Source organism: Thalia democratica, chromosome 9, assembly GCF_965202585.1.
Source record: "Thalia democratica chromosome 9, ktThaDemo2.hap1.1, whole genome shotgun sequence".
Lineage (NCBI taxonomy): Eukaryota > Metazoa > Chordata > Thaliacea > Salpida > Salpidae > Thalia > Thalia democratica.
In genome coordinates, this window is record NC_139173.1 from 4,977,546 (window position 1) to 5,001,198 (window position 23,653).

The 23,653-nt window shown below is 25.2% G+C and overlaps 1 protein-coding gene across 1 annotated transcript; it reads right to left on the bottom strand.

The window, feature by feature from the left end:
* Window positions 1-4,081: 4,081 nt before the first annotated feature.
* On the bottom strand, window positions 4,082-20,063 carry LOC145844652 (uncharacterized). The gene is made up of 30 exons (XM_082952053.1): window positions 19,926-20,063; window positions 19,649-19,727; window positions 19,455-19,585; window positions 18,878-19,018; window positions 18,461-18,517; window positions 18,330-18,392; window positions 18,003-18,095; window positions 14,618-14,680; window positions 14,399-14,455; window positions 14,172-14,231; window positions 13,851-13,934; window positions 12,763-12,828; window positions 12,329-12,385; window positions 12,128-12,220; window positions 11,734-11,838; window positions 11,239-11,421; window positions 10,809-10,898; window positions 10,411-10,590; window positions 9,939-10,031; window positions 9,340-9,540; window positions 9,181-9,264; window positions 8,930-9,109; window positions 7,371-7,454; window positions 6,978-7,157; window positions 6,774-6,857; window positions 6,271-6,450; window positions 5,955-6,038; window positions 5,249-5,428; window positions 4,760-4,873; window positions 4,082-4,517 (listed from the first exon to the last, which is right to left on the bottom strand). The coding sequence occupies exons 2-30, from the start codon at window positions 19,698-19,700 to the stop codon at window positions 4,296-4,298; spliced, it is 3,261 nt and encodes a 1,086-aa protein (XP_082808179.1). The 5' UTR covers window positions 19,701-19,727; window positions 19,926-20,063; the 3' UTR covers window positions 4,082-4,295.
* Between the last annotated feature and the right edge of the window lie 3,590 nt (window positions 20,064-23,653).

Below are 23,653 nucleotides of genomic sequence, written 5' to 3' on the forward strand. Positions count from 1 at the left end.
TAATTGCCATTTTTCCCATTATTATTTTACTACAGATTTACAATTTGAAAATCCGCTCTGCGGTGAAACTGAGTAATTGTTTTTTCTCAAAAATAATAAACTATATATAACTTTGCTATACTTTTTAGATGTTTACTTAAAAAACATAAAACTTGAAATTAAAAAAAAATATTTTGTCTAGTTTCAAAAGCACAAAACTTATTGCAAAATACATTATTTGCTTATTTCCATGAAACTTCTGAGTATATAACTTTTGTAAAGGTAAAAATTAAAACGTAACTTAAAACAAATATTTTCTTATAAATTAGAAAAACATCAACTTAAAAATGGTTTATACTAAAAATGTAAGAATATCAAATAATTTTTAAAAGCTTTAAGTAATTCTACTAGAACAACGTCAAATCAATTAAGTAAACAATAAATGTTGTGTTTTTTTCTTAAACTTTCAAAAAAAACTTACAAAAGATATTACGGCTCTTATTAACTTTCTCTTTAACAAAATGTTTAAACTGGAAGTGCATACTATTTCTTCTTTTGCCACCAAAAACTTGATGTAAAGCTACAGTTTAAGAAAATGAAATAATTGTACTAATAAAAAATTAAACGATTGTTTGGTTTATAATACTTTCAATTACTTATTTTCTTACAGCTTAACTAAACTAAAGTGTTGTTATTTAGAATTAAAATTAAAAATTAAAACTTTTAAAAATTAACTAGTTTTGTTCAAAAGTTATACTTTCTAAAACTTAATAATTTAAAGATTGGCATTGTATTTCTGTACTTAACAATTTTTTTTATTAAACTAAGTTTTTTATTCCTTTTTGAGAATAAAGTAGTATGTTTCAACACAATCTTTGATTTTTTTTTGATAAACTTCTAATTATTCATTATTTTCCAAAACCTTTTAATTTATAATTTTTTTAATATTTTTCAAAAACTTAAGGTCATCTAGACCTTTGTAAAATACAACTTTTGGATTGGAATTAGCGATGAATAAAACATTTAAAAAGATTTAAAATAATACAAGCAAGTTTTGTTTGGCATGTATAAAACTTATTGTTACGTCATAACAACGTTCAGGTGCAAGAAACATGTAATTTCATCGGTTTTTGTTTTATTTCATAAGTTGCGTGCTAATTTTCTAAAAATTGCTCGCGGGCTGCTTAGAAAAAAGTTTTCTCTTAGCCGCTTTTATTGTAAAACTTTTTAAGTAGTTAATAAAAAAATACCATACTAAATACAAATACAAACCAATAAAGTGATAAAATAAGTAAAACACTACTACTAATTACTTATTGATTAAGAGCAAGGTTGTAAATTTGTATCACAACTTTTTGTGTTTAGAAAAAGTATGTCTTTAGCTGAAAATTAAATCGAGAGCCGCAGTTTGCCGACCCCTGCTATAATTTTTAATAATATTTTTTTGCAGTAATTCCTACTAAACAAGTTTAAAAAATTGGAAAACACGTTAAAAACATTAAACATTAATTTAACAACTTTTTAATTTTTATTACTACCTACGGTTTGTATTTAGATACAGAACAAAGTAAAAAATAGCAGTATCTAAATAATATTCTATATAATTTATGTCAATTGTAAAAACACAATTTTGGCTTATTGCAATGTAGTTTCTGAGTGTATTAGTATTGTACCAGTTAAAGTTTAAAATGAACTGTAGTTTATAAGTGAGAAGAAGTTTTCTACTGAAAATGCAACATATATGTATTTTGGGTGTTAAACTTTTTATTAATAATAAGTAAGTATTACTTGAACAATGCACATTTTATCAAGTAAACAATAAACTTTATGTATTTTTTGTAAATCTAAAAATAAAAGTTGTTAAGGTATCAACTCAGTTACTCTTTGTATATGTTTAACTCTGAACTTTTCACTATTTTTACTTTTGAAACAAAAAGTGTAATATAAAATTTCTGTGTGAAAAATTAAATGAAACATACCAAATATTTAAAAAGATCCTTAATACGGATTAACTATTAATGCATCAACTACTACTTGTTTTAAAAGTCTTATTTACTTAATGTGTAGTCATTTATACAAAAAATTTAATACGTAAATAATAAAATTTCTGGATAAAAATCATATTAAGTAAAACTATTACGTTTCAAAAATAAGGTTTTGTGGTTTTGTACTTCAACAAAAATAAGTTAACTAAGAGCCACAAGCTTTTTTTATAATAAATTTACTTTTTAAATCTTAAACTAATAATCTTGTCATGTTTTTTTACAAATTTTTATTTTAGAATTAATTCTTAATACCAGTTGTTTTAAACTTTTAGAATTGTGTAACAAATCAGTTTTGTTCAATACAGTTAAATTCTTTTGTTGATAAAATTTAAGGTCATCTAGGACCTTTGTAAAATACGACTTCTGGATTGAAATAAACGACAAATAAATTACATTAGCGAGTTTTAAAAGAATACAAGCAAGTTATTTTTAGCATGCATAAAGCTAATTGTTACGTCACAATTACGCTTTAACGCAGTTTTAAGATTTTTCTTAGCTTTTTTAGTATTTGATTTGTAAAATTTATGTTTACATGTTTTATTTCAGCGCTTATTTCAAATAGTGATGTACCGGACTCACAATTTCGGGTCCGGCCGGACCCGGATCCGGACTTTTTTTGCAAATTAGGATCTGGCCGGACCCGGAACCGGATCCCGACTTTTTTTCATATCAAGATCCTGCCGGATCCGGATAGTGAGTTCGGTACATCACTAGTTTTCACATAAAAAGTAGAGCTTACATTTGTAGTCTCAAAATTTTATTTCTATAAAAGCTAAAAAAAAACTATGAATAACTTTAAATTTAATATAAGGAAAATTGATAGAAAGATAAAGTACATCACAGAAACAATATTTGGTAGCTAGATTAAAATCTATTAAATAAGATCAACTTGTAAAAATCAAGGAGCACTCCCCCTATAGCCTTACCAATCTAAAATCAATTAAAATCAAGTTCTTGAACAAAATGAACTAGAAAATCACAAAATTTTGTTTTTGAAAAAAATACTTTTCTGTATGCTCTTTTATACTAACTAGATCCGAATCGGCCGGATCTCTGTTAGGATCCGGCCGGAACCGGATCCGGACTTTTTTTTCATATCAAGATCCGGCCGGATCCGGATATCAGACAAAAATGGCAATATCCAGCCAGATCCGGAACCGGATAGTGAGTCCGGTACATCACTAATTTCAAACGATTTAATTTTATTTCATGTGTACGTTTGTTGTTAAGTTTTACTGACAGTTTATATTTATAAGGAAACAAAGTAAGAAAAAAGATCCTAAAACGAGAGTCTGGTCGTTATATGAAGAGTGTAAAACTCTTAAGTCTCTTGAGCTTTGTAATTGGTATCAATTTGATAAAAGTTAATTTTGTAGTTTTTCCTTACTTACGTTATTATTATCAGTCGTAGTTTGAACTAAGCACACTAATGTTTTGTTTAAAATCATGAAAATAGAACTTTTATACGTTATAACACAAGTAATGTAACTTTTATATCTAAATTTTATACTGTGTTTGTTCATTGGTTTTGTGCTAGTTGTTTGTACTTATCTTTTATCTACATTTAATATGATTTTAAATTCAAACTCAATCGACAACGTAAAATTTGTCGACATATTACTGTAACAACTTTATCTGCTTTAAACTTTTCAATATATAAGTGATTACACATAAGTTAGTTTTAGTTATTGAACGAGATAGTCGTTATTTTATTCCTTAATATTTTACTCAGCTTTATTTTTTCTAACTTTCTCTGGTAATTTGTTCACGCCGACTAAAAATATTAAAAATACCAATGTTGTATTTAAATGTTAGGTTTGTTACAAATTTAACTTAATTTTTGTAATATTTTATTATTCTTTATAAAATAAAACAGTTATTAAAAATAACTTTTGTTTTAAAAAAATTTATCATTAAAATCAATTTAACGTGCGACCTAAAAACGAGTAGTTTTTTTTGTCTTTTTGCGTTTAATATTACGTAGGTATTTCAAAAAAAATTAAAGTATAAAATTTATTATAGTAGTTACAAAAGTTCATAAATATAGCATTAACAAGCAAAATGTTAAAAGTTTATAACTATCTACAACGATACTATTGCACTAAAAAAGAATCTATTTTTACAAAAGTTAATAAGTCCACAGAAAACACAAAAACTATTAAAATTGATTTACAAAGTTTTTTTTTAGTTTTTACAAACAACATAGTTATATAAAATTAATCACTAAAAACAAAAAATTAAAAACTGAAAAACGTAAAACTGTTTAAATTTTTACAAAATGATAGTTTTGGTGGAAATGTCCTCCTCATACTCCAAGTAGTCGTAAACATCCGAATCAGCTGTGCACATGCGTAGTTGCTGGCAAATATGGTCGATTTCGAAATTGTTCTTGAGCATGTCAGCGACGTGGTTCATGTTCTCGGTGACAAATCTACTGCAAGCCGGAGATTTGTCGCTTTCGCAGAGATGCTCGATAGTTCTCTGTATCTCCACCTGGTGTTTTTTTTTTTGATAAATTTCATATTAATGATTGGTTGCTGTTGTTGTTATCTAATATAAATAAAATAACATAATTAAAGGGATAACTTTTTGTCCGTATTAAAGTTATTTTTGAAACTTTTTTATAAGTGTAATGAATATAACAAAGTTATTATAAGTTATTAACATCGAAAAGCTATAAAAGAACTGCGGTTTTAAGAGTTTTACTAATAGCAAAAGCTATGAAACATACTGACAATGTTATTGTTTTCACTCATCATATCATCTACAGACCCCACTATGACGTAGCAAAGGTGACACGAAAATTGGAAGTTGTTTTTCATCACCATCGATTGCAGGTGATTGGGTTGCTGTAAATTTATTCTAGTTATTTCGGTATACCATTCTTTATTACTTTTTTGAGGTTATAGTACCAAGTTGGAAGATATATAAAGGTGTAAATAAATAACATAAACTTTTTAGCTTAGTAAAAGTAACAAGTTTTAGACAATGTTATTTATGTGAATTAAAAAAATAAGCTTATAAAAATGTATAGTAATAGTTAATTGATTCTATGCAGTACTTTTTTAACCCCTTTACTTTACTTGTACATAGAAACAATATAATATATATCTAATATTATAATTAGTACCTAATATAAGAAAACAATTAAATTCACAAAAAATGTTATAAAAGTTTTAAAAAAATCTATACTTTGTTAATTTTATTTTTTTTACTAAAAATACCTTCTTGTATTTGGCAGGACAAATTTTCAAGTTGGTACAAAATTGTTCAGGAGTAACTTCATTTACTGAGTTTTCAATTATTTTTACCAAGTATCTATCAATTATTACGTCACAATCGTTTTTGTATGACGTAATAGGCAAAAGTGAACAGATTGCTTCCAATGTTTCTTTTATTTCAGCCTGAATATGTAGAACTACATATATTACAAAAAATATATATTTATCTAAATGCACAAAAAAAAAAAAAATTACAAAACTTTCTAGCTTATGTTAAAAATAGTTAACGTTATTAAACTAATGAAGTTTCTTTTTTAGTTATATAAAAAAATAGTTTACACTAAACAGGGTTAGGAATAAACAAGATTTTTTGAAACTTGTTTGCAAAAAGGAAACTGTACTAGAGGTATACTGTATGTGTAGACAGGTATAAATAATGTGTTGGTTAAGATTTAGAAACTTTTGTAAAACTGTTTGTATATTCTTCATAATTTTTTTTAATTCTACAGATCGCACTAGACTTCAACTTTATAAATGTAGCAACTTGTATTGAAACTTAAAACAAAATATTGTTAGAGTTTTTCAATTGATATACAGTCAATAAAACGTTATAAACTGCGTTTCTATCTACTATAAAAGCTAATCAAAGTTAAGTATTTAGTTTAAAAACAACAGTTTATGTATTCTACTTTTAATAAATGTTTCTCACCTCAGTTTTGTCTTCCATGACGTAACTTTCAAGTTTTTCGGAAACAAACTCACAAATTTCACAATAACCTTTGTTTTCTACAGGCTGTAAAATTGTTGATATAGTTTAAATTTGTTTAACTTTTTCACTTTATGTGAGAAAAAATTGTTTTAAATTATCATATGAAGTCTACTACAAACTTGAAACTTGATTATCACGTTTTTATTTAAAAATCCACATAATTTTAGCTAGTTTAACTTATAAATCTTTTTTTTTTTAATTAGCGGAGAAAACCTTTTTTAAATGAGACATTTTTAAATATCTCACATTATTTTACCTCAACTATTTTATCAGGACAAATTTTCAAATTGGTACAAAACTGTTCAGGAGAAACTTCATTGACTGAGTTTTCAATTATTTTTGACAAATATCTTTCAAATATTACGTCACAATCGATTTTATATGCCGTAATAGGCAAGAGAGAACAAACTGCCTTCAATGTTTCTTTGATCTCAGCCTTAATATATATTATTCACATTAAAGATTTGACTGTATTCCTCTCTCTAGTTTTATTTTAATTGCAATGAAAAATGCAACTTTATTTTACTTATTATACAAATAACTAACAGTACAAAATCAGTTTCATTAAAATCAACGCCAAAAGAAGTGACAATCTAGTTTGGAAAACTACAAAAGAGGTCATAGTCTAATTTACAGTAAAGTACATAAACATTAAAAAATGTACCTTTATTTTCTTTATAACTTAATTAATACCATTTTTAGTTTTCAAACAACAGTTTTTATCTAAAGCTGTTAATGAAAAGTTTTTGTTTTACTTACCTCAGTTTTATCTTCCATAACGTAACTTTCAAGTTTTTCGGAAATAAATTCACAAACTTCACAAGTATCTTTGTGTTGTACAACCTGTAATTTAGCATAGTATATATTCTAACCTTTATATATTCTAATGTTTAATAGAGACTTCATTATATTTTTTTATATTTTTTTATTAAATCGAGTTATTTTGCTTAACTGCTTTTTTACCTGAACACTTTTAGCGGGACAAAGTTTCAAATTTGAGCAGAATTGTTCAGGAGTGACTTCATTGACTGAGTTTTCAATTATCTTAGACAAATATCTATCAATTATTACGTCACAATCGTTTTTGTATGACATAATAGGCAAAAGCGAACAAATTGCTTCCAATGTTTCTTTAATTTCCTCCTAAGAATTTTATTAGTTTTTATTAGTAGTGTTAGAATTTTCTTAACTTGTATAAAATACTTCACTTCTATTTGCAATGCTTTTTTTGGTGTACAATATTTACATTTAAGTTAAACAAAAGTAGTAGACACATGTGACCCTAATAAATTTTGTTAGACGAAGAATTATAACTAGTACACATTTCTAATTAGTTTACAAGAGTCTTATTCCAACCTCTGTTTTATCTTCCATTACGTAATCCTCGAGTTGTTCGGAAATGAGTTCACATATTTCACAACGACCTGAGATTTCTAATTGCTGTAATTTAAAAAATCATAAGTAAGTATAATTTCTCAGCTAATGTAGTAAAAAAAAACAGTCTTAACTAGTTTATTTTATCTGTTTTATGTTTAAGAGTTTTTCAACTTTAGATTTAATTTATTTTGGCACCTCCATACTAAACAGAAAAGTTAACTTCGTTAGTTTTTAATACTTTATTATTACTTATTATACTTTATTATTACTTGATATATTTTATTATTTCCTGAACATTTTTTGCGGGACAAATTTTCAAATTGGTGCAAAATTGCTCAGGAGAAACTTCATTTACTGAGTTTTCAATTATTTTTGACAAATGTCTTTCGATTATTACGTCACAATCGTTTTTGTATGACGTAATAGGCAAGAGAGAACAAACTGCCTCAATTTTTTCTTTAAGAATAAAAATATTTATTGCGTAAACTTTTTTATTTAGTTTATACTTTTGTACTCCGAATATGTCAAGAACACAAGAAATTTAAAATAAATTAGTAACCTATTGCCTGTGATCAAGTGTTTATTTATAATTTATTTACCTTTTTGTCTCTTTAAAAATGTTCTGTTTGTTTAATTTGTTTCGATAAATTTTGTTGTATCGGTATAAATAACTTTTAAGTAACTTTTGTTCTAAATATAAGTTGGTTTAATTTCAAAAATTTGAAAAGTATCGGATACAAAACTGTATTCAATGTTCTTTTTTCAATAAGACTGTAAAACTTTTTTTATTAAAAAACTTATTTATCACCACGTCAAATGAAATTATATGCATGTAATTGATACAATAAATACACAGATTAATATACTATTAATTCTAATCTCAATTTTATCTTTTATTACATAAACTTCGAGTTTTTGAGAAATTAATTCACAAGTTTCGCAGTAATCTCCGCTTTCAATATTTTGTTAGTTTTTTAAACTTTATTTGTATGTTTTGTTTTAGAATTTTTGTAAATATTTTTTTTGAAATAGCATAACAAACCTTTATTAAATAATATATATCAAAATGATCTGAGTTCTACCAAAAACTGTAAAACATTTTTTTTCCAAAGACGACGATGTAGCCCATTTTGGGCGTTTTTTGTAAGTCGAGTGTTTATTTATAAAAGGGAAACAGCTAAATTACAGAAAGATTAGAAAAAGTATTTGGAATAATTAAGAGGATATTATAAACTTGTTTAGAGTTTTAAAGGTTAATATTGAAAATAAAAACAGTTTAAGGGCTAACTTACTGGAGTTTTGAAACTTACACTAGAAGTTCTTGGGTTCGTAATGAAGGTGATAAAAAATATTTAAGTTTTATGAAAAAGGGTCTAATATGAAAGTTTGAGAGACCCTGGTTAAAAAGTATTTTAAAATATACACTTTATACTTCAAGTTTACTTTTTGATAAACAAGCTTACATCGTTAAATTATTTTAGAGCAACTCTTACAAAAGTTTTTAAGTTATATTAGATACAATTTTTGTACTATTTTACCTCAATACGTTTTGCAGGACAAATTTTCAAATTTGAGCAAAATTGTTCAGGAGATACTCCATTGACTGAATTTTCAATTATTTTTGACAAATACCTTTCAATTATTACGTCACAATCGTTTTTATATACCGTAATAGGCAAAAGAGAACAAGTTGCTTTCAATGTTTCCTTTATCTCCTCCTATAATTTTTATAGTTTAGACATATCGACATTGTTGACATATTTGTAGTTAAAACATTATATATTCTGACCTCAGTTTTATTTTTCATTACATAATCTTCGAGCTTTTGAGAAATCATTTTGCAAGTTTCACAATAGTCACCATTTTCCATAATCTGTTAGTTTATTGTACACTTAATTAAAGAACAATTCTAACTCAGATACATTAAATTCATTGTAAACAAACTAACATTTGTAACTCTGCTTTCAAACAGTTTATGTTCGAAGCCAGTGCATATTCCCACATATCCGCACAGCTGTTTAGGTAATACACCGTTTGATAGCAAATCGATTAGGTATTTTTTGTACTTGCTCACGTATTCGTCACAAACTTTTTTTCCGCTGGTTGGAAACACAGAGCACACTAGTTTAAGTGATTGTTCAATTGAGGCCTGATAAAAGTTTTTTTATTATTAAAATCACAAAAGTCTATTTGTTGTAATTTTTTAATTATTGAAAAACATTATGTGAAACTTTACTTAAATTTTAACTATTTGTTTTAAAAGTTATTGGAAAAATAAAAATCAAACATTTTAAAATTTTGTACAATAATTTTTAGAATAAAAACATCTTCCAGCAGAAAATAAATGTAACGAGCAAATAAAGTGTTTTGATTTATAAAGTTTAATATGCTTTAAATGTTACGGTCAAATAAAAGGCACCGTTTGAGTGATGTGAACCTTAACTGTATATTTTATATTTTTGTATCTAAAATATTTAAAAGTTAAAAATATCTAAAAGTTATGATTTTTCAACTTTATTTTAATATATTTAGTATAAGTTAGTAAACCTCATTCAGTTCGTCAACAAGGAGTTCTTCAAGTTTAGAAGCAGCAATTTCGCATAAGATGCAAGCTGGATTGAACTGAACCGCACTATTAGTCTGAAATTATAAAAACATAGTTAAAAAGTTATTAATAACATGTTCCATGAAAAATATAAAAAAGTTCAATTTAGTTAAAAGTAAAAAAAAACAATTGTTATCTTTGAGTCACAAAGAACACGTGTTTTGCTTTTATTGTGTCATTCCTTAAGCTACGGAAAGATTAAAGAAGTAGTTAAGTGAAAAACAAAATAATAAACAACAACAGTCTAAAATGAAATATCGAATCAAATAATCAAGTTAAAAACGTATATAACATTTGAATTAATTAACTTATAAATTCTTTAAAACGAAGTAGCTAAAAAACCAAGTTTGAAAACACTTGAACAAAGCAACAAACAACAAAAAACAGTTATTTATTTGAAAATAGTAAACAAACAGGAGCTAGTTGATGTAGGTCGCACAATGAAAGTTGCTGGCAGATCACAAGCGGAGATTCTTCATTCAGCAGGAAATCGATCAGCTGGGGTGCGTACTCGTTTATATAATTTTTACACGATTGTGCGTACCTGCCGGGGAGGATGCTGCAAACTTCATCCAATGTTTTTTCTATCTCGGACTGTTTTTTTAATTATTAAGTAAAAGATCAAAAACTTTGACAAAAATTGCACTTTTAATTATTTATAAAGACATTTTTAAAACTTAAAATTTGTTTTTATTTAACAACAACTAGTTTCATGAAAATTCTTGGTAAAATCAAGTAGCAGCAGGCAGTTCTTTTTTATTTAAATGAATTAAAAATGGACAAAAAAACTTGTAAAATTTATTACGTCATACCTTGGAAGAGTTTGAGTTGATGACGTCATCTAAATACGTGGTCACGAAAGTGCACACATTGCATGTTAGTTCACTGCTTAATGCTGGTGCCTGTTGAAACAACAATAGCTTTGTTTATTATGCCAAAATAGTTTTAATAGAATATTTGTTTATTAATATTTGTGTACATTGATACTTTATTAATTTTAATACTTGTATACAAAAAATATTCTTAGTTTTCTTTTATAAATCTAAGTTTGGATAGTTTATTAAAATTAAAAAGTTTTTATTAAGTTGGTTTTATCATTAATACAGGTAATTTGTTATTTTAAATATAGTTTTAGATTTCTTCTTTGGACATTTAGATCACGATCAATTAATAAGAAATCTTTTAGAAATACTCGAAAACTCTAAAAATAAAATTAATATTTTTATTAACAACCAAACAAACATTTATAATTTTACTGTCCACCATGCACACTCCGATAAACTGACAGATTTTGTTCTCACCAATTCCATTTTGAAATGCTTTTATTAGTCCACTGGTGTGCACATATATCAGCTCGGTGCACACTTCTCTGTATCTTCTCGGTAGTAGTGTGCACACTGAATCCAATTTCTTTTTTATTTGCTCCTATTTAAAATAAATTGGTTTATTTATGCTTACTTTGAAATATTTATTCCTGATTTTTAAATTAAAAAAGTTAGTTTGTTTTTTTTTAATGATTAAATAAAACTATTTTAGGTCAGTCTTCTTTAAAACTATAAGGAAGTCTAAATTAATATATATTTTATTTAAAAAAATTAATTTAGCTCAATAAAGCGCTGACTTATATGCTGATAAAGTATTAAAATTAACTATAAACTTAATAATCTAACTTTTCTTAAGTGTTTTTTTAGATAGTTAACATATACTTTTCATAATTTTTAAAAATAAGTGTGTTACCTCAGTACTATTCTTGTTTAATAATCGTGAGATTGCCATCGAAACTTCTGTGCAAGTTTCACAAATAATTGAACTTTTGTGTTGAAATTGCAAAAAATCATTTTCCTGTTGTTAAAAAAATGTGTTTGGTTCATTCTTAGTCCCCAAAGAATAAAAAAAAAGTATGTTATAGATAGTAAAATGTAACAGCTGTTTTTGTTTATGTTGAACGATACTTTACAGAGAAAAGAGTTGGCAAAAATTTCTTAAATAAAGTATAAAGAAGCTGAAAAACTTAAAAAAAAAACAATTCTAAAGTATTATAATAACAGAACGACTATATAACTTTACTTTTAACTGATCACAAGTTTTATAAACTAAATTATTACTTTCAAAATTTTTTTTTTAAACTAACAGATGAAACTACAGTATTCTCAACCTCAATTTTTTCTTCAACTTGTTTTGTGTTTTCACAAAGCAATGCTTTACTACATTGATCCATAACCTCCTATATGGTTAAATTGTAAAACATTTTTTAGAATTGTTCTAACAAAAAAGTAGAATACAAAAACTTTAAGATGAAAAAATATACTTTTGTGTACTTAAATTAACTAACAGTGTTTTTGATGTATTCAATTCCTTTGTACACTGCTTTTTTAACGTTTTTCATGCACTGTTTGTTTATATAAAATAGTTTTATAAAAACTTTAACTGCTTATACACGAAGAAAACAAAAACTATTTATTAATAAAATTTAAAATAACTTGTTATTAAAAAAATACTTTTTTTTGTGAAATTTAAAAAGGTAGTTAACAGATGACTATAAAGAAAAATATTTACTTAAGCTTAATTTTCATTCAAATTTAAGAACTTAGTTTTTTATATGAAAAAAAATTGTTAAACTTAAAATTCTTTCTACAGCAACAATAAAGTTGTGTTTTGTAAACAAATATTTTGTTATAATTGATCATAAATATGAATAGTATAAAATTAATGTTTATTAATATATGAAAATATTTAAGCAAGGAATATCACTACAATTAAACTAACAGTTTTCCACAGAAGCTCAGGTACATTGTCACAAATCACATGTTCAAATAGCGGAAAATTTGTCTCCTGAAAATAATTACTTATTATATTTTTTTATCTTCAAAATTAATTGTAAACAATAAATATTATTGTAATTTAATATTTTCTGCGTTGGAACAATATTGTTTACTTACTTTTTAATATATTGTTTATTAAACGACAAAATGCGCTCAAAATATTTTTTCCAAGGACTTGAAGTACGAAAACACTTTTCGGTCATCGAGTCATATTCAAAGCATACAGTTTAAAGTCATGTCCAGAACAAACATAAAAAAACTATCTACCCAAAAATCGCTACGTTTTTTAACCAAAATACTGTTGGTTTAACTTTATTTCAATTAAAAACTGAATTGTATATTTCTTGATTATAAATTATTACTATTGTAGACATTTTGTGGTTAAATATATGTATATGAATTTTAAGGGTATTTTGATAAAGTTGATAATATAGCCGAATTGGATTTAAACAAGATATGACAAGCTTAAGTCGATAGTTTACTTTTCCTTTAATTAATTCGTAACCACTTAATTCAAGGAAAAATAACGTTTTAACTTAAATGTTTGAACTTCGTGTAACTTAAAACGAATACGATTTTTTTTTTTTTTTTTGGTTTTTATAGCTTTTTCAATGTTTATTATGTTGAAAGTCTAATCATGATCATAGTCTAATTAATCTAGTAATAATCCTAAGTCATGTAAGTTGTCAAACTGTTTCAAAAACTCATTTTGTAGCTTAATTATTTAATAAATTTATGACATAACATACTTATATATATAGATATAAACTAATTCAATATTAGTTTTTCAACCGAGAAATGTTATAATATCTTTGAAACACGTAATGTTCAAAAAATCAAATGAGAAATGTCATTTCAATTGTTTTATTTTTTTAACATATTTTATTTAGTGTAAATTTTCATTGTATAAGTCACACATATTAAAACTTCAATTAATGAGTTTTAGTATGATTACAACTGTAGTATACAAATTACTTAAAACTACTTAATCACATACAAGAATAAAAAAATCATTGTTTTCTAAATTCAAACCAAAAACATAGGATCCTGTGTCATTAAATTCTTCCAATCTTGAGTGAATGCCATGCAATCTTTGCAATTATCTCCTCCAAAAGTCTGTAATTTAAAAATAAAATTGCATTTTAAAATGGTAAAGCATTTCATTAGTTGAAAATCATAGTTTCTCTGATAGCCATAAGAAAATTTACTTTTATTGATGCCTTACTTACTGCTATTTTAAACACAAACAAAAGCTTTTTAAAGTTGTTTTAAATTAAAAATATTTTCATCTAAAAATTATTGATGCACTTTTTTTACAAGCTTGATATTATTACACTTATATGTTATTCATACCTGATTAGTCAGTGGTACACCTGAACACATTTGGATATCAGTGCAAACTTTTCCTATATCCTGTTTTAATTTGTTACATTGATTTATACCTAAACAAGCTTTCTATCTACAAGCATATATACGAGATATAGTTTTACACAGATGCTTGTTTTAAGATAATAATATATGCACATAAATTTATATACAAAAAAATAAAAGACAACATTTTATATAAACTTAAAACAGACCATCATTTGTGCCAATCGAAGAACGTTGATAGCTTGCTCGTTAATTGCAAATTCACACTGTTGAAAGTGTAAAATTATTTTTCAAATGTTTTATTTGAATTAAAGAACTACAATGACGATATTAAAAATATATATATACTACTTGCACAGGTTGACACTAATTTTTTTAACTATTTACAACAAGTGGTGTTCTTTTAAATTACAAAAAACTCTAATTACCGAAACTCTTTTCAGGAAGCTCAATCTCCGACATTGGTTCATCAAAAGATGGGTGTAGTGCATCTGTGTAAAAAAATATGAAATAATTTGATTAACTTTGCTAATTATTATAGCGTTAGAGGTTATGCAATAAGTAAATCCACTTGATCAAATGACTTTATATGTAAAAAGATTATTTTAAACGTGTATAATAAGATATTTTTATAGTCTTATACTGGTGTATAACTGTTATAATTTGTTAATTAAGTAAGATAAAAAATTATTTTAACTAAACAATGTTTACCCGTTTTATACCTTTTTAGTCAGCACTGTCAGTAAAACTTAAACACTTATGATGTTAAACATAATACTTACAAACTTAAAGTTTATATTTATCTCTGTTTATATTTCTGGTAAACGTCAACTATAAATTTCAATATACTTTTAAGATAAGGATTAAACTATTTATCAATAAACTTACTGTCAGATTATATCAGCGAATTTTGTTTGCATATTGTAACGATCAAAAATCGACTTATTGTACATTAATTGTCGAGAAGTTTTGTTTGAAATTTTTTCGAGTTGTCTATAGCTTTAGAAATTTTTTACAAAACAAAATATAACCTTAATCATATCAGTAAGATTTATTTTGTAAACAACTTAATGTCGATAGCTGCACAACCTACTAATCTTATTCAGATTTTTTTAAAACACAAACATAAAAAAATTATTACTTTTCAGATGAAAAAAAAGTTCTGACATTTACAAAAAAAGATGAATATAAAAACATAGCCGAAGGTGGTATTATAAATCATAATATGCAAATTTATGATGATAAAGCGATTTCGCGTATAATAAGTTTTATCTGTATAAAATTTATATTGCTGAAGATTTATTGTTTACTTAAGATTACAATTTTTTGCCGTTGTGTTCGGCAAGTTTTATAACATGCAGTCTAGACTAGTCTGTAAACATAATAGAACCTATAACATTTTTAAAACTTTTGTACGATTTCTCACTAGTAGCTTTTAGCTACGTGTAAGTATTTTCATATATATAAAGTCGACAAACCTGAATAACCTTTCGACAAACTTTATAACACATAAACTGACTAATTTTGGAGCTTGAAAAAAAGAAACATTATCAAATTTTTAAGTTCGTATAACCCCTATTTACATTTAATCAAATTTAGTATTAATTAGCGAACGTTTGAAATATACTAAAAATTTAAAAATCATTCTTGCATAGGGGTGGGAAAAATTTGGTCCGCCAACAGTAATCTCTGGTCTGCGATGTATTTTGTACATTTAAATTATCTAGTTAAAGTAAATTTGAGCCTTTTGAAGGTAAATATTCTAAAAACGGTCCTGGTTGTTTTTTTTGTAAACTATTTGCTTAATTATAATTACTTTATTTTATTAAAGTTTTGAAGGGTTTAAAAAGTAAAAAAATAATTATATTTTATTAAAAATATTAAACTAATAATACAATTTTTCAAAGTTTTGCGACCAGAAAGACTCTCATTTAATAAGTCCAGCTCGGAAAATGTCTTTTTAATGTAAATGTTTCTCACCCTATTCTAGTACTTGTTATAAAACTGTTGCAAACAGTTCAATTTATTTACGCTTGTTTTGTAAGTAGTTTATTATAAATAAAACTTTTTGTGCTCAAAAAGTTTCATCTAAGGACCTGGTGCACAAAGAACATTTTGGTTATAGAGTCGCACATCACGGATACCTTTTAACGTCTTATCCAGGACAGAAAAGTACTAGGTGTGGGATAAATATTTTAACTTATTTTTGGTTTTATTAATAAAAAACTTAACATAATTAACAAATGTCCACGACAACTTGCTTCTCGAACAAGGCTTACAAATATTATAAATTAGTATTTCGCACTGAAATTTACACCGAATTCGAATATTAGTACATGACCGTAGGAAATTTTATGAAGCAGAATGTACAAGTTTACAAAGATAATTCGTAGCATGTATAACCAATTTATTTTGTATAGCTTAAAGTACTGCAGATTTGTATTACTTTAAAATTGCAGACTTTGATAAATTTTGAAAAGATTGCAGACTACATTGCAGATAATGCGACTGATAGGTTGTATTTATATTGTTGGCAATGTTGAATTAACTTTTATCGAATTTTATAACTTATACTAGTTATAATACATAGTGAAATGTTTAACAACTTTTATGACCTTGATGAATTTATTACTAAGTTGCAACTTTTAATTTACAAGCAAGTAGTTGCTTATGTGTAGTGTCGGTAAACCTGAACAAACTTCGGCAAGTTTTGCAACATCGAGAAGTATTTAATCTTGTTTAATAAAAAGTTTATTAAATTTCTAAAACTGAAAATCAATTAAAAATAGTCTAGCAAAAAATGTAACAATTAAGGTACTAAAAATTATCATGTGCATTAAAATGATTTATCATTAGTTTTGAATATAAAAGAGCCTTAAAAGTTATTATAGTAAAATTGATGGGCTAGAGACATTTTTGACTCTATTAAAAGTTTCAATCATTTTTGTACTTAATAAAAATAATTGTTTAAGTTTACTTTTTTTCATGTAAAACTTGAAGTAAATTAGTAAAACAAATTATGAAAACAAAAAATTCATACTTTGTATGATATAGTATATTGTCCCGATAACTTGTCTCAAAGTTGTTTCTAAAGTAAAAACTTAATAAAGTTATTTTTTTGCAGAAGTAAACAATATCAAGCATGTATACAGACAAAACAACTTGAATATCAATACATAGCCGTAGGGGATTTTATATAACAAGATATGCAGAGATTTGTTATGATAACTCGTACCATGGTATAACTAGTTTCACCTGCTCATTTTTTATTTTGTCTCTTTTTAATGTTCAAGTTTAGATTGCAGACTTTATTGCTGATAATGCGACTGTAAGTCATACGTGTATTGTCGGTAAACTTGAATAAACTTTTTCGAACTTTTAAATTTAGACTAGTTTGACGACATCATAATATTTATAACTAAGTTGTGGTTTTTGCTACTTGTAAAGTTAATAAACTTTCATTAAATTTTATAACACTTCATAACAAGTGATTAGTCTTGTTTAGTACCAAACTGATTAAGTTTGAAAAACTTGAAAACCAATTTAAATCAGACAAGTAGCATTTGTCATAATTTAATTTAGTAAAAGTTTTCATGTGATTTTCTAATACTTTGAAAACTTTAAGAGTCTCTAAAGTATTTCAAACTAAAATGTTTGAACAATAAAGACTTTTGAACTTTGTTATTAGTTCTAGCAAATAATGAAAATTAACTTTAAATTTGTCATTAACTTTGTAAAATTAGTTATTTAAACTGTATTTTTAAAACCAACTGTAATAAAATACATATTTTTTTACATTATACTGAAACTTACGAAAATATTCGGATTGTTTATTGCTTGAGATTTAACATCCGTCATAAAACTAAGACAGTGAGTACAATTTAATTGGGCTTGTAATTTTTTCACCTTTACAAATGTAGTTTAAAGTAAGCAAGTGTTTTTTCAATTATAATTATTAAAAACTAATTAAAAGAATGTTTTCTACTCAAATGTATATATTTTAATAGAGGTTTAAAGAACTTTAGCAGTAAGTATATACTAACACACACTACATAGAAAACCTAAGATAAAATAAAAAAACTATGTTTACTTAAGCATATATAAATTTGTTTGGTAATAGAAAATTATCTTTTGACCAACTTGTATTCTTTTGGCATTTCTGCACAGACCCAGGGCAGAGCAAAATAGTCCACCGCTTTGTACCTACATGTAAAAATTTTAAACTGTTAAAACAAGTTTAAATAAAACAAAGTATAGTAAATAAAACTCACCAGAAACTTTTCATCGTCAAGAAGAGCTTCAAAGTTTTCCGCTACGCCTCTTCTGCACTGAAAAAATACTCTTTGTTTATTTTAGTGTACCAAAAACTGTTTCCAAACTAAAAAACTGGTTGCAATTGAAAATGAGATTGATACAAAACTGAAAATTAATGATACGTAACCTTGTATAAATGATTAGCAAAAGTTCATTTTTTCAAAATTAGTATACTAAAACATTGTAAGCATAAGTATTAAGTTCTATTAAATATTTTTCGGTAAGCTGTAATAGCTTGTTTACTTTGTCGATGAAAAACAATTCGCATCATTTTTAGCTTTTGTAAAACGTTTCTAATACAAAGCATACTGCAAGTGGTATAATATTAAACTTTATCAAGTATACAGTTGTGTAAGTAATCAAATCAAACTTACATCGGCAGCACAAGAATCAGGCAGTTTATCGCAATATTTTAATACTTCTTCTTCTGTTTTGTGTAAAGTTTTGTTCGCGTCAAATATTTTTTTGACTTCATCGAAAGTTGACTTGCACAATTCGCATGGTAGGGAGTCAGTCTAAGAATATTAAACTGTTATTTTTAAAGGATTTCAATCAGACTATCTATAAAAATTTACTGTGTTTTCTATGCTAGGTAATAGAATATCTACTTGGTTGTGCTCTTGACAATATTTTTTTTAAGCAGCGAAACTTTGTGATTCAAACAAATTGCTTGCATACAAAAATAGTTCTTTTAGTTTTCTAATTGGCTTTACTAGTTTTGATCTCTACGTTTCAATACTTTATTATTTAGTATATTCTATTATCCTTTTTGTGTATAATCTTTATACATAACATAATTTTTAGCCTTACAAGTAGTTATTGTTTAATATTTTTATTAACAGTTTTTAAACACTTTCTTTATAACAACTAATTAAATATAACTTGAATTTTTACATCGATTTTACTAGTAAAAAGTTTTAAGTTTATACAATAGAGCTAAGATATACTAACATGCAAATTATTTTTCTCCCATACATTTTCAACACAATAGGGAACACGTGCACACTTTTTCGCTGTACCCACTGATTCACACCAATTGCTTTTATCCAGTGTGCATTTTTTTGCCACAAAAATGTTGGCACCTTTTTAAATATTAATGTATTAGATATTGATAGTCATTTTCTTTATTTAATGATAAAGCTTACCTTTGGTGAAAGCAAAAGTTGAAGTTAGCAAAATACTGAGCAGCAGATTCATAACTGGGTTTCTATTAAACAAGGGATTCTGTAGACAAAAGTTTATTATGACAGTTTCTGTAAAAACGTCTCAAACTTTTGGATGTTTTTTACTAAAAACAAGAATCTAGCTTTAAATTAGTTTTAAGATACATATTAAAAAATAACAAACGTATAAAAGACTTTAATTAAATTTTTTCAAAGTATTTAAAAGTTTAATTTACTTGACAAAAAATAATTGTAAAACCTTGTATATATTAGTTCACGCTAAATATCAAAAATATGTTATCCAAACATGTACATCAGACTTAGGAACAATTTAGTTTTTTTCATACAATATTTAAATACCAACTTAAATCCATTATATTCAAATAAACATCTAAAGGTTATTTAGAACCAATTAAAAACTAAGAGTTTATAAACCTGAAAAAAGAGAGAGCAAAAAAGTCAAAACTATCTCATTTTTTCTTGTGTTGTCAAAGTTTTGCTAAATTCGCAAAATAAAATATATTTTTTGTAAATCAAATTGCGGCAAATTACCGTAGATTTCTTAATACAATTGGTTTTCAACAAATTTAAATTTTAATTAAAATTCTTTACTGGGTCATATGATTGAATGAATGTTTGGTTTTAATTATGCTTATCGTATACCACATATAAATAAAACAAATCATGTGAGCCCTACTTTATATCGTACGATGATAATAAATATTAAATATGAAAGTTGCGAAATTTGTCTTTACCGTATTTATTTTATTACATCGGTAAATAGAATAAGTCATAATTTCCGAGCTGCCTTTAGGCGTAATGCGTTTTGAACGAGACTTCAAAAACTATTAGTAAATTTTAAAATATTATTTCCAATTACAAAATTTTTTGCTATTTCATTTAATTAAAAAAAGTTTTCAGTTTCACCGAAAAAATTTAAAAAAATTAAATTGAAATTTAAAACTTTGTTTAAAAAAGTTTTTGTTTATTCTACAGCCCGCCAAGCGATACCTAGGGCCTGCGATGTTATTTTTACCAAAAAAAAATAATTCAAAAAAAAAATTATAAAAAGTAATTTTTGATTGTATTCTTAAATTCATACTTTATACAAATTTTCATTAAATAGTATTTTATTTACATTCTCTTTCTAGTAAATCTAGCCTGCAGATTAAAAAAGTTGCCCAGCTAAGTATACATACTAGTTTGTTGATAATGTTTTTTTTATTTCCAAAGAAATAAATCGACAAAGTACATTAGATAGCACAACAATTAGAAAAGTATAGAATAAACATTTAAAATCTATACTTTCTCAATTTTTTTATTGACTGTGCTAAAATTTTGAACAGCATTTTAGTAAATTCGGTTGTAAATTGTAAACCTTTAATTGTTGTTTTATTTAATAAGCTGAAATGTTTTAAACCAATTCAATCCACATAAATAATGTTAAATAACTCGATCATTTGTTTAATGTTTTATGGTGAAAAAAAACTTGCAACAATTTTTTCTAACATTTATGTTAGTCAAACAATTACAAATTAAAAGTTTATAAGTCACCATTTACTCTTTTAAAGTTTATTATAAAATAATTTTGGACAAAACACTTTTTTATATCAATTTATAAAAAAAAGATTAAGTTAGATTTATTCTAGAATTGCTGTGAAAATTGTATAACTTTATTAAGTGTTCTTAAGGTTTTATATTTTTGATATTTTAGTTATACAATTTTATCAAATTATTACGCTTTTCCAACCTTATACGTATATTTATCGATACAGATATAATTTGAAAACGATCATTACAGTTTATAATATCCAATAAGCTCATTAAGTATATCTTGAAAAAGCAAAAAATTATATAATTATATTTATAAAAAAGCGTAAAATTAATCAACAGAAACATTTCGTAATATACAGACTATTTCACATCAATTGCAAGTTGTACAATTAAACATTGATCAGTTGTAAATGAATTAAAAATTATGAATTAAGTTACATGTCAATCAAACATTGCTTAAACATCTAGAAATTTGGTTTGTTGATAGTTAAAATCGTAAGATAAAGTTTAAAACTTGTTAATTTATGCAAAATATTGTACTAGTTAGGGTATTATAAATAAACTTTTACAAAAAAGTTACAAGTATTTTAATTAATTTTTTTTACTTGTACTAATTCGTAAAATTTATAACTTTCAAGGTGTTATTAAGTATTATTTAGTGATCATTACAAAAACATAAATCGCTTTTTAGTTTGTATTGAAATCAATAAATTCAAAATGAACAACTACTATATAAACGAAACCAGGGGCGTGTCTAGACTTTTTTCAAAGGGGGTTCACTTTTTTTTTTCTTAATTTGCCGCTTAAGTACGCATTTCTTAGGTATGCACTGCCAGTTAAGTACGGAATACATAGCCGAAAAATTATGTGTTTAAAATGTTTTTTTTCTGTTTAGAAAAAAACATATTCAGTAGTAATAGAAAAATATTATATTTTTTACTTATTATACTGTATTAAATTTAGATAAATTTAAACTAAAAGAACCAAAAAAAGTTATGAACTTACAAATTGTATATCAAAATTCAAATATGTTATTTAAAACAAAAATATTACAGACATAACTAACTTACTCTGTAAAAAATTAACCATTTTATCAGGAAACAATATTATAAAGTAATTAAAACTAGAACAAACTTTTATAAAGATAATTTCAATTTTGTAATAAATTATAAATTTTGTAAGTTAGTATAGATGGAGTTCTTACATTTTTTTCTTTTAAATTTTAGACTCTTTACATTTATATATATGTTTATAATAAAAAAAAACTCAAGTAATTTAATCTATAAAAAGTGAAATTTCACTTAAAAAATGTTTAGACTTATCCAATTAAATTAGAATATTTTTTAATTTTATTTAAATGTTTGCCTGATGGTGCAGGGATTCTAATGATGGTTTTGAAATCTCTTTAAGTTTAAAATTTAATGTTTAAAATATCATTAAATGATAAAAGAATAAATTTCCAGGTGGTGTAGTGGTCTAAAGATGATTTTGAAAACTCTCTGAATTGAACTTTTCAAGGTTTAAACCCATTTAGTAGACACATAAACAAAAAATATAAATCTTTAAGTACGAACACAACATTATTATATAACAACATAACATAAAAGCTTCACACAACAATATTATATACAATAAACTAAGTAAAATAAAACTTTAGTGATTATATTAGACACTTTTTAAGTAAAGTTGTACTTATTAGTTAAAAAACAATGCTTAATCAAAAGTTATTTACATTAAGTAACAATTTATAATGGGAACTAAGAGCATCTGAGTAAAAAGTTTCCTAGAAAAAAAATTCTACTTTAAAACTTTTACCTATTGTGACGTCACAATTAAAATTTTATTTAAAATCTGTTTCAGCTAGGCAAATACGATCATTTTTTGTTACTGCAACTTTTTAATCTTTCAGTGTTATAAATTCAGCATTCATTATTCAAAGTTTATCAAATAACCAAAACAAAGTCAATAAACGACGTTATTAGTGATATTCTAAGATTTTTTTTTTCTTTTTTTTCAGGGGGTTCGCAGGAAACAGGAAACCAGTCAAAACACGCCCCTAAACGAAACACACCAGATTTAAAACAACAAAATATTAGTAGAACTTAAGAAATATTTCTGATATCGTTTTATTTGTGGATTTTCTTAGTTTTTATGCTACCACTAATTTTTGTTGCACAGCAACTTGTTAATTTCAATCATTCTTGTTTATACTTAACATCAAAGTTTGAGTAAGTTATATAGATTGGTATTTTTGCTTCTTTTTTCATTCCTCCATCATCAAATCTTTCAAGATTTTCATTAAAAGAACCATACTTCAAAAGTATATTACTTACTTTTTATATAGTACAAACTCTATTAGCTATATTTATGTTACGATATTACTGCTTTATTCAAAATTTATTTTAGAAAGATATTTCGATATGTTGGGCTTTA

Coding starts and splice junctions, on each gene's coding strand:
- LOC145844652 (XM_082952053.1), bottom strand. CDS start 19,700: ATGAATCTGCTGCTCAGTATTTTGCTAACTTCAACTTTTGCTTTCACC. Junction 19,586..19,648: donor AACTTTTGCTTTCACCAAAG/GTAAGCTTTATC, acceptor ATATTTAAAAAG/GTGCCAACATTTTTGTGGCA. Junction 12,386..12,762: donor CTGAGCTTCTGTGGAAAACT/GTTAGTTTAATT, acceptor ATAAACAAACAG/TGCATGAAAAACGTTAAAAA.